Raw genomic sequence first — 17,522 nt, 5'->3', positions numbered from 1 at the left:
TTGAAAATTTATTTTGGCTCGCGATCGTGAAAATTGAAACTCCAGAGATGGTGAAAGTCCCGCAGATTTTTTTATGTTACATAATATGATTTTTTTTTAACTTGGATTTCATTCCATAATTACGGTTGGAACCATCAGCTATACGATTTTTCAACACCAAAACAACATTTTCAAACAAAAAATAATAAGTTAATCTCTCCCTGGACTATTTCATGAATCTCTAGCAATAGTGGAATTTTGCTACTCTCCACTCTCTCTACCAAATGTATCACTCCCCAAGTTGCAATACCATTGATATGATTTCTCTCTCCTGTTACAACTAAAAGGTTTATGTAAGGTTGCAACCTTATATATTCGAAGTATGGTGCACCAAAAAAATTCAGTAAAAAAGAGTGATACAAAATTGAAAAACCTCGCAACTGATCATCTCAACCTCGAGATTTATGTATATAAAGAAAATAAATAATTAAAGTCCTAAAAAAATGCATCTTGTAACAAGTATTTGGACTTTCAAGATGTTCAAGTATTTATGGATCTTCAAGATTTAAGTTTAGTTTTCTTAATTTTTGAGGTACGCCTTACTTGAATACTATAATAAGTTGGGCACCTGATACAAACGTTACCTTTTTGTAATAAAGAAATCTATCAAAATACACCATAGCTCTCAACTATTAAAAATTATACGTTTTTCTAGAATTCAAACTCAAAATCATACATACTTTAATGAGTTTTTTAAATAAAATCAAAACATATAGATAACAGTTGAATAATTAATATCGTAAATACATTTGAACAAACTCCCCAAGTCTTATACTCTCTTACTCACTGACTCGGTTTCCTGAACTTTTTAATCAATTGCTTTTAGCCTTTCTTTCTCTTCTACCCTTTTTAGAAAAGCATAACCGAGTGGCCCCTCTTTTCAATAAAAACACAAACCACTTATGATAGTGCCCTAGTTGCACCTGTTTTTCCAAAAATAGGACCTTCTTGTAAAACCCCTTAAAATGGCAAAATATGACAGGGGGCAGACCCATATGTAGGGGTAATCAGCAAGGAAGAGAGAAGTTAAAGGAATAACCATTTAATTTTTAGGGAAATTAACATATGGATCTACTTTAAAAAAAAAAAAATTTAAAAAAGGTTGTATGTAAAGAGACGATTTAATTTTTCTACATGGATGTCATAATCATTCTCACTCATTAAATGTCAAATTGAATGGCTTAGGGTGAGTCACAAAATCTAGATTCTTTATATCTATTTAGTGATACTCTTACAACTAACCATTTTAAAATTTAAAAGACAATAATGATTTTAAAATTTAAGGGACAATAATGATTGTGACCTCCTTATACAAAAAATCTCTTTATAGACAATCCAATTTAAAAATGGTTCAAAAATTCCCCAATACCCACTTTCTTTTTCTTCCTGGTCGCTTGTTGAGCCTCTCTTTCTTCCAATGCAATGCTATTAAGAAGTGGCTCCTCAACTTCCATTGATGCTCAAGCCAGTTCCAAGTTGATTGAGTCATAGTTTGCAGACTTCCTCTTCAACTGGCTTTTGGATGTTTCTGACTATATTCGATGCAAAGCAACTTTTGAAGCCTAGTAGAATTACCCAAAAAAACATATGAAGCCTAGGATTGGCTAACTTTTTCCGCATTGGGGTGTGCATCCATAGAATCTTCTCCAACTTTAGATATAGACACGCACACACAAACACACACACTGATCTAAACAAGTCGGTTGAACATTGTTCAAGGTGGGGAGCCCTAGTGTCATGTAGTTTCTGCCACTTTGCTAAATGTGAGAAAGAACTCATAAGAAAAGCCGCACATGGCATCAAAAGAATGACAAATAACTTATAAGAAATAAAAGCTTACCTAGATCCAACTGACTGTGAGAATTTATAGTAACGTAAGTTGGGAATGTTCTTTGCTCATAATATACTTAAAAGGTTAAGGAAAAGAAAGGTAGTTGCTTAGATTAATTTAAAAGAAGGGCGAGATTTATATAAGGTACCCACGTTATACTTTACAAGTAAGACACACCTCTAAATTTTGCCCCCAAATGTAGTTTTAGTTTCGAAAGCCTTGTGACCATTTGAAAAACAATGTTCAACCCTAGTTATGAAATTCAGAATTTCAAAAGATAATGCAGATCGAGCAAATATATAAACACTTGAAAAACTAAAAAATGGACGGTAAAGGTAACTTATAACAAGATGGATTATTTGTAGGCATTAAAATTCTTTTTTGCCTTTATATTCATAAATCTCGATGTTGAGATGATAAATTGGAATATTTTTAACTTTGAACCACTAGTTTCTACTAGATTTTGAAAGTGCACATTACTTTTAACTTATAAGGTTGCAACATTGTATAATTTTCTTTAAAGAAATATCATCATCGTCAAAACTTTTTTTTAACTAATTGGGGTCACCTACATGAATCCTGGTAAGCTATTATGCTCTATTAAAGGTCATACCCTCAGTGAGGTTGTAAGTCATCATATATTTTATCACTGCTTTTAACGATGTTCTTTCGGGTTTATTCTGTGTCTTTTTTAGCTTTATACTTGAACTAACTCTCTCATCCTAATAGGTGTTGTACTGGATCTGCGTTACTCATAGCCAACCCACTTAAGTCTATTCTCTCTCATTTTATCACCTACCGCTGCCACCCTTAAATTTATTTTAATCCACTCATTTTGAATTTTATCAATTTTTTTTTTAAATATCTTCACAATAAATATTTCTTACTTCTTTCGTAGCTCTAGTTAGTCTCCTTCAACTTCGATAGAATATGTATGCAATTTACTGTGCCTCCTCAAGAGTAATTATTTTTTAAAATAATAAAAGTCAAATTACTTCATCATGAAATCCCAAGCGAAATATGAAATGAAAAAATTCACAATTAAGACATAAAAGAATAAGATAAATCGACTTTCATAGTGCCATTAGTTGGTGGCTTGCTATGCAATTGGAGTGAGAGAGTGACCAATTAAGAAATGACCATAAACATGATGGTTATATACGTTTTCATGAAAGAAATCACCATTATCAAATGAGTGTAGTTTATACAAGGCATAAACTTTGAAGTAAACATGCACCTAAACTCTACTTGAAGATGCAATTATGGTAAGGGTGTACAAACGAAAAACAATTAATGAAAACAAAAAAGAAGAAACAACATAACAGAAAGAAAAAGACAATCAACCACAACGTAAAGATATACATGTGCGGCAACGTGCTTACATCCACAATAGACGAGAGCTTCTTTGAAGAATAAGGTTACAATAACTTTTTTTCTCTCACCCCTATATGTTCTCTTTGATTACAAAGAGATATGTGTTTTTTCCTTAACTCTAAATGAACCCATCGCAACAATATATATCGAGTCGCAACAATATATATCGAGTCGCAATAATATATATCGAGTCACATATAGATGGTACCAGCGTTTTAAAAAACGTCGAGTCGAACCGGACTCGCCCGGTTCGACTCGGAAATCGCGAAAAGGGACCGGATCGGTTAAAAAATCGAAAATCGTCCGGTTCTAGAGAGAACCGGACGATTCCGCACAGTGACTCGCCGATTCACTTTGCGGAATCGGCGAGTCCGTGAAGAACACGGGTTGCACAGTGTTCTTCACGGGATTCTTTGAAATTTGTCATTTTTTGATCATTTTTCTTGTTTTTTTTGGCATGTGATCTGATTTGCAGGCTGTAAACAGCTTTATTCAGCTTTTTCAAGGATTAAATGGTGGAAAAATTTGTTGTTTTTGGATCACGAAAAATTCGGTGTTTAGGGTTTCCGCCTTTTCTGAAAGTTTCATGCCAAATAGGGCATGAATCTTTCAAAATTTGTAGGCATTGTGATCTTAAATCTGTGAATCAAAACCTTTTGTTACTAATTTGTGATAATCGTTGAGAAAAACAGAGTTTTTTGGAGATGGAAGGCTTCGGTTCACAAAATCAGGTAAGAACTTTGGGTTTTTTTTTTTTTTCCGCCATTTGATTTATTTTACGGCATATTTTGAACATAATGAGTTCAATAATTAGGGTTTTTAATCTTTATTGTGTCTAGTATGATTTAAAATTTTCAATTTTACGTAATCTGGTCAATTACAGCAAGAAAATTGATATGAACACTGAGATGTCTGCAGAACCAAATTCCGCTGTTTTTTTTTTTTTTTTTCCGCCTTTTGATTTTGTTTTCATGATATATTAGAAATAATGTGTTAAAAATTTAGGGTTTTGATTCCTTATATTGTTGTTTATCAGAAAATATACTCAATTGGATGTAATTTATTCACTTAGAGGTGAATTTTTGAGTTAAAATCGCTTATGTAAAACGACTCTGTGGAGAACAGAATTTTTTTTTTGTAACCCATGATAGAATTTTTTGTAATCCATGATCGAATTTTTTGTAATCCATGATCGAAATGTTTGTTTTTTTTTCTTGTAATCCATGATCGAATTTTATTTTTTATTTTTTATTTTTGTAACCCATGATAGAATTTTTTGTAATCCATGATCGAATGTTTTGTAATCCATGATCGAAATGTTTGTTTTTTTTTGTAATCCATGATCGAATTTTTTGTTTTTTGTTTTTTATGTAACCCATGATAGAGTTTTTTGTAATCCATGATTGAATTTTTTGTTATCCATGATGTAATTGTTTTTTTCTTTTTTTGTAATCCACGATCGAATTTTTTGGTTTTTTTTGTTTTATTTTTTGTAATCCATGATCGAATTTTATGTAATCCATGATCGAATTTTTTGTAATCCATGATAGAATTTTCTGTAATCCATGATCGACTTTTTTGTAATCCATGATCGAAATGTTTGTTTTTTTTACTTGTAATCCATGATCGAATTTTTTGTTTTTTTTTTTTTTTTTGTAACCCATGATTGAATTTTTTGTAATCCATGATCGAATTGTTTTTTTCTGTTCTTGTAATCCACGATCGAATTTTATGTTTTTTTATGTTTTTTTTTTTTTTGTAATCCATGATCGAATTTTATGTAATCCATGATCGAATTTTTTGTAATCCATGATCGAATTTTTTGTAATCCATGATCGAATTTTTTGTAATCCATGATTGAATTTTTTGAAAATTTGTAATTTTTTTTTTTAATCCATGATCGAATTTTTTTTTGTAATCCATGATCGAATTTTTAGAAATTTGTGAATTTTTTTTTTTAATCCATGATTGAACTTTTTGAAAATTTGTTAATTTTTTTTTTTAATCCATGATCGAATTTTTTGAAAATTTGCTGTACTTTTTTTTTTTTATTTCTTTTTATCCATGATCGAGTTTTTTGAAAAATGATGATTTTCCGAAAAGATGTGAAAATCGTGATAAATTGTATGTTGATGGATTATTTATGCAAAAAAATGCATGTTATTATATTTTTAATACAAAACTGTATTTTTTTTATCTGTTGTTCATGGATTTTTTAGTTGGAATGACTGATGTTAGCCGGCTCTTTGAAGAATTGTTTTTATTATTAATTTTTTAATGCAAAAAATGTATGTTCTTGATAATTGAGTTGTAGCCATGTTTGGAGCTTGCATTTTGTATTATTCTAAATGTTTGTAATTGATATATACGAAAATATTATTGTCAAAAAAGGTATTTTGCAATAACAAATAACAACGAATATGACTACATGAACTACCGCAACATATTATCACTACATATGGCGATTATTTTTCTTTTTGAACTGTCAGGTTAATTTAAACTTTTTACATATGGTGATTATTTTTCTTTTTTAACAATAACGTCGTCTATCATTTTATTTTTAGATCGTATGTTACTAATTTTATGTTTTATTGTAGTTCATATATGTTGATATACTTATTCCATGATAATTCTATGTTTATCCTTTTGTGTGATGTAAATTAAATGTTGAATGGCGGTTCATGCAGGGAAAGAACATATCAATATTCGCATATTCATTCAAAAACATGAAAATTCTTAATGGAGTAACCTCATTTCTTATTGAATTCCTAAAAAATAATATTTATAATGAATTTTAATAAATTTTTCGGATTTTTTTGAAGCTTTATTCTGACCGATTCACCCGATTCCTGATCAGGATCGCCGATTCGCCGATCCGGATCGGTTTTTTGAAAGCCCGATCCGGGTCACCGATCCGTTTTTTAAACCATTGGATGGTACAAATTACCGAAATAGTTCTATCTGATTAGAAAGAGATATGCTTTTTTTCTTAACCCTAAATGAACCCCATCGCAACAATATATATTGAATGGCAACAATGTATATCGAGTCATAACAATATATATCTATCCCATATAGATGGTATAAATTACCGAAATACTCCAAATATAGATATATATCGAATCCCAGATATATCGAATATCAGATATATCGAATCCTATATACGGATATTTGAAATTTTCCTATATGCTTTTAACGGGTCCACTTTTGGACGCTACCTGAACATGTCTATTTCTTCATAATAGAAGATATCAATCCTCAACAAAAAAAAAAAAAGAACCATACTACTATCTGAAAATTTATTTTCCCCCTATTGTAAACTTAGTACTATCTGAAAATTTATTTTCCCCCTATCGTAAACTTTGTCCAAATGCACTATATTTAGAGCTTGAATTTTTTAATTTTTATTTATCTTTGATCTTTTTCACATTTCTAGATCTCAAAGTCGCGTTACTTCAAGTATTTAACAGATTCTAAAAAGGGTGTGTATACCATGTTCTCATGGGAGCATTATTGTATACGTACTCCCCACTGTCAAAAGGTCATCTAAAATTTCAAAAAGCACTTAAAAATCACCATATAATTATTTTCATAAAAATATTTAAATTTTAAGTTTTCAACCCTTAAATTTAGCCATTAAAAATTGGGCGGTCTCTATTCAATTTTGAGTACATAGAGAGTCGAGTTCATAAACCTGTTTTTATTGAGGTAAGTTAATGTATGATTGAAGGGGTTAAATTCTAAAATCTAAGATACGAAAATTAAATGGACAGTTAATCCTGCGGGAGTATAAAGACCACCTTTCATTTAACGACGGAGGGCATCCCGCCATTTCTTCACTCCCTATCTGCAACTCAATAAACCCAAAAAAATTCGCAGGAAGGGAGATTCTAGGGCTTTCTTCATGGAAGAAACGCAGTCTATTTCTTTCAAGAATCTTCATAGTAGAGAGTACCAGGGCCACAAAAAGAAGGTGAATTGTTTCCCTTTTGTTTTTCAGAATCGTGGATTTCGCCCCATTTTTGCTGTAATTTGCCCTAATTTTCTCCATTTCGTTCACAGGTTCATTCAGTTGCCTGGAATTTTACAGGAACTAAGCTTGCTTCAGGTTCAGTGGATCAAACTGCCCGTGTTTGGCATATCGAGCCTCACGGCCATGTAAGTTTCGCCCAAAATTTATGGGATTTTTTTTATGTATTGGTTTGCGAGTTTATGATCATTGAAATTTTGGTGTTCATTTTATTGACGGTTGGATATTTATTGAGCATCATGTCACTTGGCGATGTCCGGAGAGGCACACGTGTGGTGGACGGCACTAGTGTTGGTTGCGTGATGGTTCAATTTGAACTATTGTAACTGTTAAGAAACTATTTTAGATTGACAGTTGTAACAAATGAATGGCCAACAACCCTTTAATCTGTGAAGAGGGATGAATTTAGCTTTTCAAAATGACTAGTCACTAGGCATTGAAAGTCAGAACCAATTACTTGAAAAAACGATTTTTCTCTCTCTATAAATGGGACTCGGTTTACGCCCAAGATGCAGCCTTTTTATATAATATCTCCTCCTTTCAGAATTATTTTCTCTCTAACTGAAAGGTATTTCTGACTTGTTGTTACTGTGCATTGAACAAGTAAGATAAGTATTCGATTTCCTGTTTTCAGAAATCCTAATGGCAAATTTGCCCGGTGAATCTTATGCACACTGATTAATTTCAGTAGGGGGTAAATATTGTCTTGACTTAGCTCATTGACGTGCTTGAAAACAGGAAGATCTCTCTTTAATTTATCTTCACCTCCATCAAATAGAAAATTACAAACCACCTTTCAAACATTTTTGGGTTGGGGGGGTGGGAGTTGGTAAGCAATGGGATAAGAACCTTTGGCATGTGAATAGATCAATTGGAGAAGTTTGAAGTGATAAGAGATTCAATAACCATTGCCATTAACACAATATCATTAGAAAATGATTTTATCAAGATTATTGGGAAGACTATATTTATGCATATTTTGTGTGAATTCATGTCTCAGACTTTTAAATGTAAGGGCTTAAACTTTTTGCCATTATTTAAGCAATCTTGAAATTATTTCAGAATCATGTGTGATTGAGCACATAATAAAAAATGTACTTGTAGATAGGGGTGGCAAGGGGTCGGGTATGGATTGGGTCTTGCTGGACCCGGACCCGGACCCGAATATATTCGGATTCAGGTTTTGGACCCAGACCCGACTTGTCAGGTCCAAAAGTTGGACCCATACCCGTACTTGTCGGGTCTTGGGTCTATCCCCTCATGTCCCTGGTCTGTTTAGGTCCATCGTCGCCCTCACTATGAGCTTCCTTTTTGGTAGCCTACAAATGGTGAAAACAGAGAACTGATTTTTGAGGGGTGGGCAATTAGAGAGAGAGTGAGAGAGAGATATTCGAGATCCAAAGAGAGCTATGTCTCCAAGAAATTGTGAGAGGGAGAATTGCTGATAGGGCAGATGGCTATGGGGTTTGGCCATTTGGGGAACCAAGGGAAGACCAAAAGTATTGAAACAATTTTAGAGTTGGGGCTTTGGCCTTGGGTAAACTAAAAATTCAGGTCTGGATACTCATTGGGACAGGTAGAGCAGGACCAGTACCCAGATGGTCTCGGGTTCGGGTATCCTTTATTGGTCCCATACCCGGACCTGTGTCAGGTATACCTGGCGGGTATGGGTCGGGTCCGAGTCTGGGTCCATTGCCACCCCTACTTGTAGAGGCATGTTTAATTCCTTTGTCGGATATCATATTACATGTTTTACAAACATTATTTCAATTCATTGAAATATATTATTGCTTGTTTAAAATATTGAGTTTTTTAGAGGCAAAATTATTTAGCTTAATATCTCCACGAACTAATCAATGAGACTCGAAATGGTGTCAATAAAAAGTTAGAACTTTGGAGGGATGCTCTAGAATCTAAAGGTTTTAAAATTAGCATGACTAATACATAGTATCTAGAATGCAATTTAGTAATAATAAGAGTAGAGATGAGAAAGTAGTTAAGATAGATGGCCAGGAAATACCAAAAAGATTGCACTTTCGATATCTTGGATCGATTATCTAGGAAAATGGAGAGATTGAGGAAGTTGTCGCACATAAAATTACAAAGTGGAGATGTGCAACCAGATTTTTATGTGATCGCCGCATACCAATGAAGTTGAAGGGCAAGTTCTATAGGAAAGTTGTGAGACTAGCTTTGCTCATGGGACGATATGTTGGACGGTTAAAAAACAATATATCAATAGAATAAGTGTAGCGGAGGTGAGGAATGTGAGATGGATAAGTGGCGAAACAAGAAGAGATAGATTTGAAATCAGTACATTTGGGAAAATTTAGGTGGCATCAATAGGCGATAAGATGAGAGAGAGTAGACTCAGATGGGCTGGCCATTGTGGCGCAGATCTAGTACAACAGTTGTTAGGAGATGCCAGTTAGTTCAAGTGGAAGGCTCAAAAAGGGCAAGGGGTAGGCCCAAAAGGATATGGTTGGAAGTAATGAGAAAAGATATGGGGATTTATGGCCTCGCTGAGGGTATGACCCTTAATAGAGTAGAATGGCGGACTAGGATTCGTGTAGCCGACTCCAATTAGTTGGGAAAAGGTTTTGACGATGATGATCCCCACGAACTGGTAATTTTATCCCCAGCTTTTAAGATTCGAGTTCAGAGTTAGCAGCAATGACTGGTATGTGTTTGATGTAGTTGGATTTGCATTGCTGATTATTGATCAGATAGTTGTTGAATTTTTTTATTATGAAGTCCAACTGCATTTGATATTCTCGGGTGGAATGATGCTGATCACGGAAAGTTAGAGTGGGAATGTTTATTTGACTCAATGTACTTATAAAACCTAAAAGCAATTAACAAAAGAATATTTTCGTGTTTCTCACTTTTCTTATTTATTGTTTTCCTATTGCTTCTTTGATGCGTAAAATCATGTTTCTAGCATTGATGGTTCATAAGTATTTGGTTTCCATTGGATACATCTCTTGTTCTTATATAAGGTTCTAAGGTTGTTGAGCACAGATTGAGTAACGTCCGAATATATTTAATGAAAAACATGCAGTTCTTCCCCTTGGCAATGTTCTTGTTCTACCATGTCATACTACAACCAATTACTGTTTTACTGTAGTTGGATCTATCTCTGCTAATTTTCCTGCAACATACATATGGGCACCCAAATCTATTTCCATTTTGCTTCTTTTTATGTTGATTAATTTTGAGATTCTTTGAAAATTATTCATTTTAGGTTTTGGTATTTCTTCCCAGGGAAAAGTCAAGGATCTGGAACTGAAAGGGCATACTGATAGTGTTGATCAGCTATGCTGGGATCCAAAGCATGCTGATTTAGTCGCAACTGCATCAGGAGATAAGACTGTTCGCCTTTGGGATGCTCGTAGTAAGTGAAGTTAATGTGAATATCTTGTATTTTCCTATTTTGGTTGTCCCATCTAGTGAACCATAACATTTTAAATTATGAATTAATCTTCTCATGTCTCAATTTATTACAGTTTCAATATGTTAGATATGGAGTAATCTTCTCATGTCTCCATTTGTTACAGTTTCTTGCTTTAATTCTCACAGTTCATATAATATTTTTCTTTCCTTACATTGTACTGTAGTTGATATGGGAAATTTATGTCAATGCTCAGAATCTTGTTGATGTATAGGAGTTAGAACAACATGAATGTCTTTCTTGCATGGATTACTTAGAGGTGAAATGGTTGTGCCTTCACCTTAGCCATAAGACTTTGCTTCGAGTACAATACATCTGAAAACAGTTTCATCATTCGGTGTTTTCAATGTTTACCTGTTCTGATCAAGCTCTTGGAAAGCATTCAACGAATCAGGGATTTCAGTTTTTGAGTGAGTGGAGTGTGAATCAAGGAGGGATGATTTTCTCATACTTTTCAGATTTGATATTGAGGTGTAAAATTTCTTGGGTGCTGGCTACTTATGGGGAGTAATGCTGGCTGGAGGGGTACTTGATCAGTAGAGTACAATGATTGGATTTTTTTGTTTTGGAAACTGTTTACTTTTGTATTGAGTAAGAAGTTGTAGATTTTGGAATTTATGTTTCTGGCTATGATTGGAGACTGAAAGGAAAGGATGTAGTTTGCTGGTTAGAACTTAGAACCTGTGTGCAGGACGATGTAAAGACTATTGATTTTTCCAATATCAATATATGCCCAGCGTGATTTTGATGGTTGCATTAGGCAACTCAAGTTTTGTGTTTAAGCATGTTCTTTGTGATTGTGATGGGTCATTTTTGGTTTTGAGAGATTGTAGGTGATTAATAATCCTCTACTGGGATGATGGCCTGTCTTATAGTCCTAAGCTTTATCTATCTCATTTTATATTGGGATGGTCATGGAGAATGCTTGCATAGTGGGATGGTTTAATGATATTCTCTGTGATGATGGGTGGCATTTCTTTCAAATGTTGGATATCTGTGATTTTGTTTATAGGTCTTTTATCTATCGAGGACATAAGGAGGGAAACCATTTTCACAGAACTGGTTAGGCGAATTTGTAATACGATAGAAGAGATAGTTCCGTTGAGGTTGCCAGTTTGCTGCAATCTTTTTTTGGTGCTCTGAAGAGGATCTCCACTTGCTCTGCTTGGACCTTGTGGGGCCCATCTTATGTTGCATGATATAACTTTTTTCATACTCAGTGATATGCATGCTTGTTACCTGTCAAGGAATAAGGAAAATAATAATGTAGATAAACGTTCATAAATACTGTAATAATAATATGAATGCACATTGTTTATACTTTGTGGTTGTACCAGTAGATTATTTGGTTATGGTGGTTCCATGTGCACACTTATTTCAATGGGCTTCTTGTATCAATTTAGGACTTTAGTTTTTGGCACTTCTGAGAAAATTTCTGATCATTGATGCTTTGTTTTTTCTGAGCATATTTGTTTTAGCTAGCCATCAAAAATATATTTTTGAAGTAAGAACTAAATAAATAATTATCTCTGGTAACATATGAAAAGTATCATCTTGTTTTTCTTGTTTCTATGGTACACTTGGGCACGTTTGGTATGCATGGGAGGTATTTTCATGTGAAAAAACTCCCTCATATGATTAGGTGTGGGAGTCTTTTCAAACCAATTGGTCCCGGTGCATTTTTTTACATCAATTACCATCCAGTTAGTGTGAAAATACTCCCACACCCAATCACATAAGGGACTTTTTTCACATGACAAAATTTCCCAGGAAATGTTTTCATACGTACCAAACGTATAAGGGTTGTGCAGCTCAGGAAAAAGTGTTCCCAAGGATTTCTGTTGGATTGATACCACTCCTAGATTGTCTCCACTTGTATGTTATTTACTTGCACTTGACCCTCTCTTTTGTAGCTCTTGACTTATGTGTTGTTGCTATTAATGATTTCATTACCTGATTGTTTCAGGTGGAAAATGCTCTCAACAAGTAGAACTTAGTGGTGAAAACATCAATATCACGTATAAACCTGATGGCACTCACATTGCTGTGGGAAATAGGGTACACACTTTTATTCCTTTAATGAGGTGTTTTGTGCTCCACTTGCATCATATAATAATGTGATATGGTGGAGCAAAATGAAGCACTAATTGAAGTGGTATAGGAACTCCAAACCTTGGGGTCCTTGAAATGGTCTGGATTTCTCCAACCTCATTATTTGGATTTTGTGTTCATTGAAAGGTTGACTTTTTTGTGGTTCTACTTTGACTAGATTCCATGAAATCTTTTCAAACATAAAGGTTCAAATGTGATGCTCATAACTGGGGTGTATTTGTCCTCCCAGTTCTACCTTGTATATTAGTGTGATTTTTAATTTGATACATTTGATTAAAATCAAGGACCATGAACCTCAAACCTCGAACAAAAAGACAATTATAACAAAAAAAACAACAAAGGATTAGTTGGAATATCTAGACTATCAGCTTCCTCATGTCATTAACTAAGATATCAACATGTTTAGTCTGGTATTTTTAGAAATAATAGATTTTAGAAAATATAGAGAGATTAATGATATCATTCCTTGTGATAATCTGTCTTCTCTTCTTATTCCTGAACTTTAATTGATACAAAATAGACAATGATTAGCTATTATTGTTGTAGGAAATGGTACAACTATTCAATATATGAGAGATCCTGCAACTTTTAGGACACCCATAAACTTAAGCCTGTCTTGGATAGCCAATTTGTAGTCGTCATATCAACCAATTATTTGGTCTCTCCACACATGTCCGCTTTCTAAATTCTACAAAAACTGGATTTTGCATGATATATTTTTTCATGATTCTCTGTCTGATGAAGAATATAGTGAAAGGTGTCTGCACTGTTTCTGAATTAAGGTATGAGTGAAGTGAGTTTGTATGTAAGTTGCTTGTTTTGATTGTAGGATGATGAATTGACAATATTGGACGTTCGCAAGTTTAAACCAATTCTCAAGCGGAAGTTTAATTATGAGGTGGGTGTTTACTTGGATCTTTATGGCCATCATGTATGTCATTTCATTAGGTTTCCCATTCTCCGGGATGTTTATCATCCCTTGTCTTGGATGGTTTCTTCACTTAATTGATTCGATGGGTTCTGTCTCTCAGTTTGTGGCCATAGTGGCATTTGTCAAATTGGCCAAAGCAAAACTAATATTTGCCTTGGTTGATTAATTTCTTTCACATTGAACAAGTTGGGAGTTAAACTATATTATCACTTGTCCCCCATCTTTTTCATCCATAATAGCAGATTTTGGTGTAATAAAGGAAAAGGAAAAAAACAAAGAAAAAAATCCTTAGAATGGACTTTCAAAGACAACATTAAAATGGTCAAATCCACCTCGAAAAAAATCAGTAAGGTGGTTAGATGAACCAATATACAACAAAGTGATAATTTTAAAAAGGTCATTTTACTCAAGTTCCTCTCTATTAAAAATGACCAAGATGCCCCTATTTTGGGTTTGGAATCCAGAACATGCAGGTGCGTTTGACCCTACTCAAGTGGCATGAGCCAAACAATGTAAGCGCCATGCTTGTTCTTTGTTCCAAATCTGCTTTGGATTTGGACACGGGAACAGGCAGTGTTATTTATGTCATCAATTAGCATCCTGAGCAAAGTGATGAAACTAACCTTGGGTTAAAAATTGGAACACGTGGATTTTTCACTAAAATCTCTTGTTATGAGGAAATTTTAGTAATTTGACCCCATTCGTGTCATAGCCAAATTGCCAAAATTGAAAATACCCCTTCTAGATCACGATTCCAACCCATTTTCACTAAAATCTCTTGTTCTGGGGAAATTTAGTAATTTGACCCCATTCGTGTCATGCCAAATTGCCAAAATTGAAAATACCTCTGCTAGATCACGATTCCAACCCAATAAAGAGGAATTTTGGGTTTTTATGAATAAATAGTTGACTGGTATTTGAGCGAAAATGATCTTTTTAAAGCAACCACTTTGTTGACAAATTGGTTGATGTAACCACCGCAGTGATTTTTTGGGGTGGTGTGACCATTTTAATGATATTTTCTAAGAAAAAAATGCATGTGTAGCTGGTCACTTGTAATAAGTGCCATCTCTGTTGTTTATAAGTGTGGTGCATTGGTTGATTTAAGCTGCCGAGCATCTGTGACATCTTCTCCTCTTATGGTATTATCTTGTTACATGCTATAGCTACATTTTTATTGCAGAGCAGAAATTGGGTATTTTCTTTCCTTTTTAATGTTCTGGACGACAAAAGTAGAGCACTTTTTTTTACCCCTTTGTAAAAGCTTTCGCTCCTTTTGACATAGAAACTGATGTTCAGGTGAATGAGATAGCTTGGAACACCACTGGAGAGATATTCTTTCTTACAACTGGAAATGGTAACTTTTATCAAATTCAATTTTTTTTTTCCAATTTTCAAATTTGGATTCCCCTAATACAGAATTTCTAATGTTAAGCTTCTGCACTCTTACAAAGGAATGCCAATGGAATAGTTGATGTGGATTCAGTATCTAGTTCAAACTTGACTTTAAATGGTGGCCCAGTAGGCATAATTAGCAGTGAAGTAGTACAACATTTTGTATATTGTTATCCAATGTCATTCTGGGATCATGAAGAACTAAAACTGTGCAATAAGTGCAACATGACAACATTAAGGGTTGTTTCCATAATTTCAGCTTTTACATGGATATGTGAAAAGATCATATTACATAAGTTCGCCCCAGAGAATGTAGTTCACTAAAAGATGGTTTATGTTCTGAAGATCTCCAATTGGGTTTTAGAGTGTTTTCTAGCATGCATGTAGATGTTAGACATAATTGTAATCATGTGTGAATGATTTCTTTTTATTTTCGGGTAGTGGGTGGTTAAATAAGAAGTTTTTGAGTTGGAGACATTAATGGATTAAACCATTGGTATTTAGGTACTCTTGAGGTACTGGCATATCCATCTCTTAAAGCACTTCACACACTTAATGCTCATACGGCAGGTTGCTATTGCATCGCAATTGATCCCACAGGAAGGTGATACTGAATTTCTCATCCTTAAGCCTTATTTCAGTTTGTTGGAACATCACATCCAAAGTGATTTGCCAATTTGTGATTTTTCCAATGCAAATATCCCAAGGATCTTTAGTTTTCACAGCCTCAGTTGTTTGAATTTCTGAATACTTTACCCATTTTTGTATTTGCATCATGGCGAGAATTTTCCCTTTTATTCTCCGAAGGGCTTATTTTTTATTTTTTTAACTTTTTTTTTTGGTGCACGGTAAACTTGAAATCCTTTTTCCATTTTTCTATCCTCGCCAGATTCTTTGCTGTTGGAAGTGCTGATGCACTGGTTAGCCTTTGGGACCTCTCAGAGATGCTCTGTGTCCGTACGTTTACGAAACTTGAGTAAGTTCATAGTGACTAAGCCCAACATTTGATTTTTATTCACTAAATTGCTTTTGATCAAAGAAACAAAGTGTATACTGTGCTTGTGATTTTATGACTGACCCATATGTGATATTACAAGATGGCCAGTCAGAACGGTGAGTTTCAATCACACGGGACAATACATTGCCTCAGCCAGTGAAGATTTGTTCATTGACATTGTGAGTTTCCTTGGCACTTTGTTGCAAACCATTGAAATGGCAAGTTGGGTTGGATTCACACAACTGGCACTTTTTTTTTCACTCAACTGTGAGAACCTGAGTTTTTCTGGGTTACTGTTTGACTTGGCGAGTTGCCACGGTTTTGGCAGTGACCGAGCCAGTCACTAAGTTTGACTTATGAGCACTCTTTGGAAATCAATGGCACTTAAGTAGTCTTCCCAACCTGTCTTTTTGAAAATTTTCCATAACATTAACTAATGCTTGAGGTGTTGGTGTGTCACAGTCCGATGTTCACAGTGGAAGAACAGTCCATCAAATTCCTTGCAGAGCCGCCATGAACAGTGTAGAATGGAACCCAAAGTACAACCTCCTGGCATATGCTGGTGATGACAAGAACAAATACCAGCAAGATGAAGGTAATTGTTTTTCTTATTGTTTTTTCCTTTCAAATTTTGTCATGTATGAGAGAGAGAGAGAGAGAGAGAGAGAGATAGAGGGGGGGGTGTTAGACAAGTTGCTGCAAACCGTGAGGCTTCAGTGAAGAACCTGAAATATCTAGACAATGGCATTTGCCTTTTTTCCCTTCTGCTGTAATTTGGGGAGCGGGGGGTGTGTGTGAGAGAGAGAATGTGGTTTTTTCTTTGAGGTAACTTTTATTAGAGGTTAGTTTCAATAGATTTCTGACTTGTAGTTCCTTGATCAATTCATTTTTCATACAACTCTTAATATATTTTCTTTCAATGCAGGTGTCTTCAGAATATTTGGTTTCGAGAGTGCTTGACATGATTGGAATAAAAGGAACAGAGGCTTATTTCCTGATTGTCATCATCTTTCTCAGATTCTTGAGTTCAAAGGAAAGGTATAAGGAGCTGTTCCCCCTCTATATGGCAGAAATTTAGAGATCCAAAAGCGTGCCAGTTTGGTAAATTATGTCCATGGTATGTATTGTGTTGACAGAATTTTAGTGAAGAAAAGCCAAAGAAATGGCGACCTTCAATTGGAGAGAGAGAGAGAGATAGAGAGAGAGAGGTGACCTTTTAAATATTTCTTGGATGATACAACATTTTCAAAGCTGCGACAGTCTTATTTATTTTTAAATTGATTACCTTGGCTCTTTCTGAACCACGGAGAATGTGGCATCTGTCCTCGTTTGTAGTTTTTGTGCTCTATGTTACCCGTTCTT

The 17,522-nt window shown here is 34.5% G+C and overlaps 1 protein-coding gene across 1 annotated transcript; it reads left to right on the top strand.

Moving 5' to 3' along the window:
- Positions 1 to 6,888: 6,888 nt before the first annotated feature.
- On the top strand, positions 6,889 to 17,461 carry TEX1 (Transducin/WD40 repeat-like superfamily protein). Its single transcript, XM_006857540.4, has 11 exons — positions 6,889 to 7,217; positions 7,307 to 7,402; positions 10,539 to 10,668; positions 12,692 to 12,783; positions 13,667 to 13,735; positions 15,068 to 15,125; positions 15,668 to 15,767; positions 16,053 to 16,139; positions 16,261 to 16,339; positions 16,623 to 16,755; positions 17,086 to 17,461. Exons 1-11 carry the CDS (start codon positions 7,149 to 7,151, stop codon positions 17,118 to 17,120), a joined length of 948 nt encoding a protein of 315 aa, XP_006857602.1. The 5' UTR covers positions 6,889 to 7,148; the 3' UTR covers positions 17,121 to 17,461.
- The last annotated feature ends 61 nt before the right edge of the window (positions 17,462 to 17,522 follow it).

This window comes from Amborella trichopoda, chromosome 10 (genome assembly GCF_054954075.1).
Source record: "Amborella trichopoda isolate Santa Cruz 75 chromosome 10, AtrichopodaSantaCruz75HAP2 v2.0, whole genome shotgun sequence".
Taxonomy (NCBI): Eukaryota; Viridiplantae; Streptophyta; class Magnoliopsida; order Amborellales; family Amborellaceae; genus Amborella; species Amborella trichopoda.
Note: the sequence above shows the minus strand (reverse complement) of the source record. Positions and strands in the feature narration are given on the sequence as shown.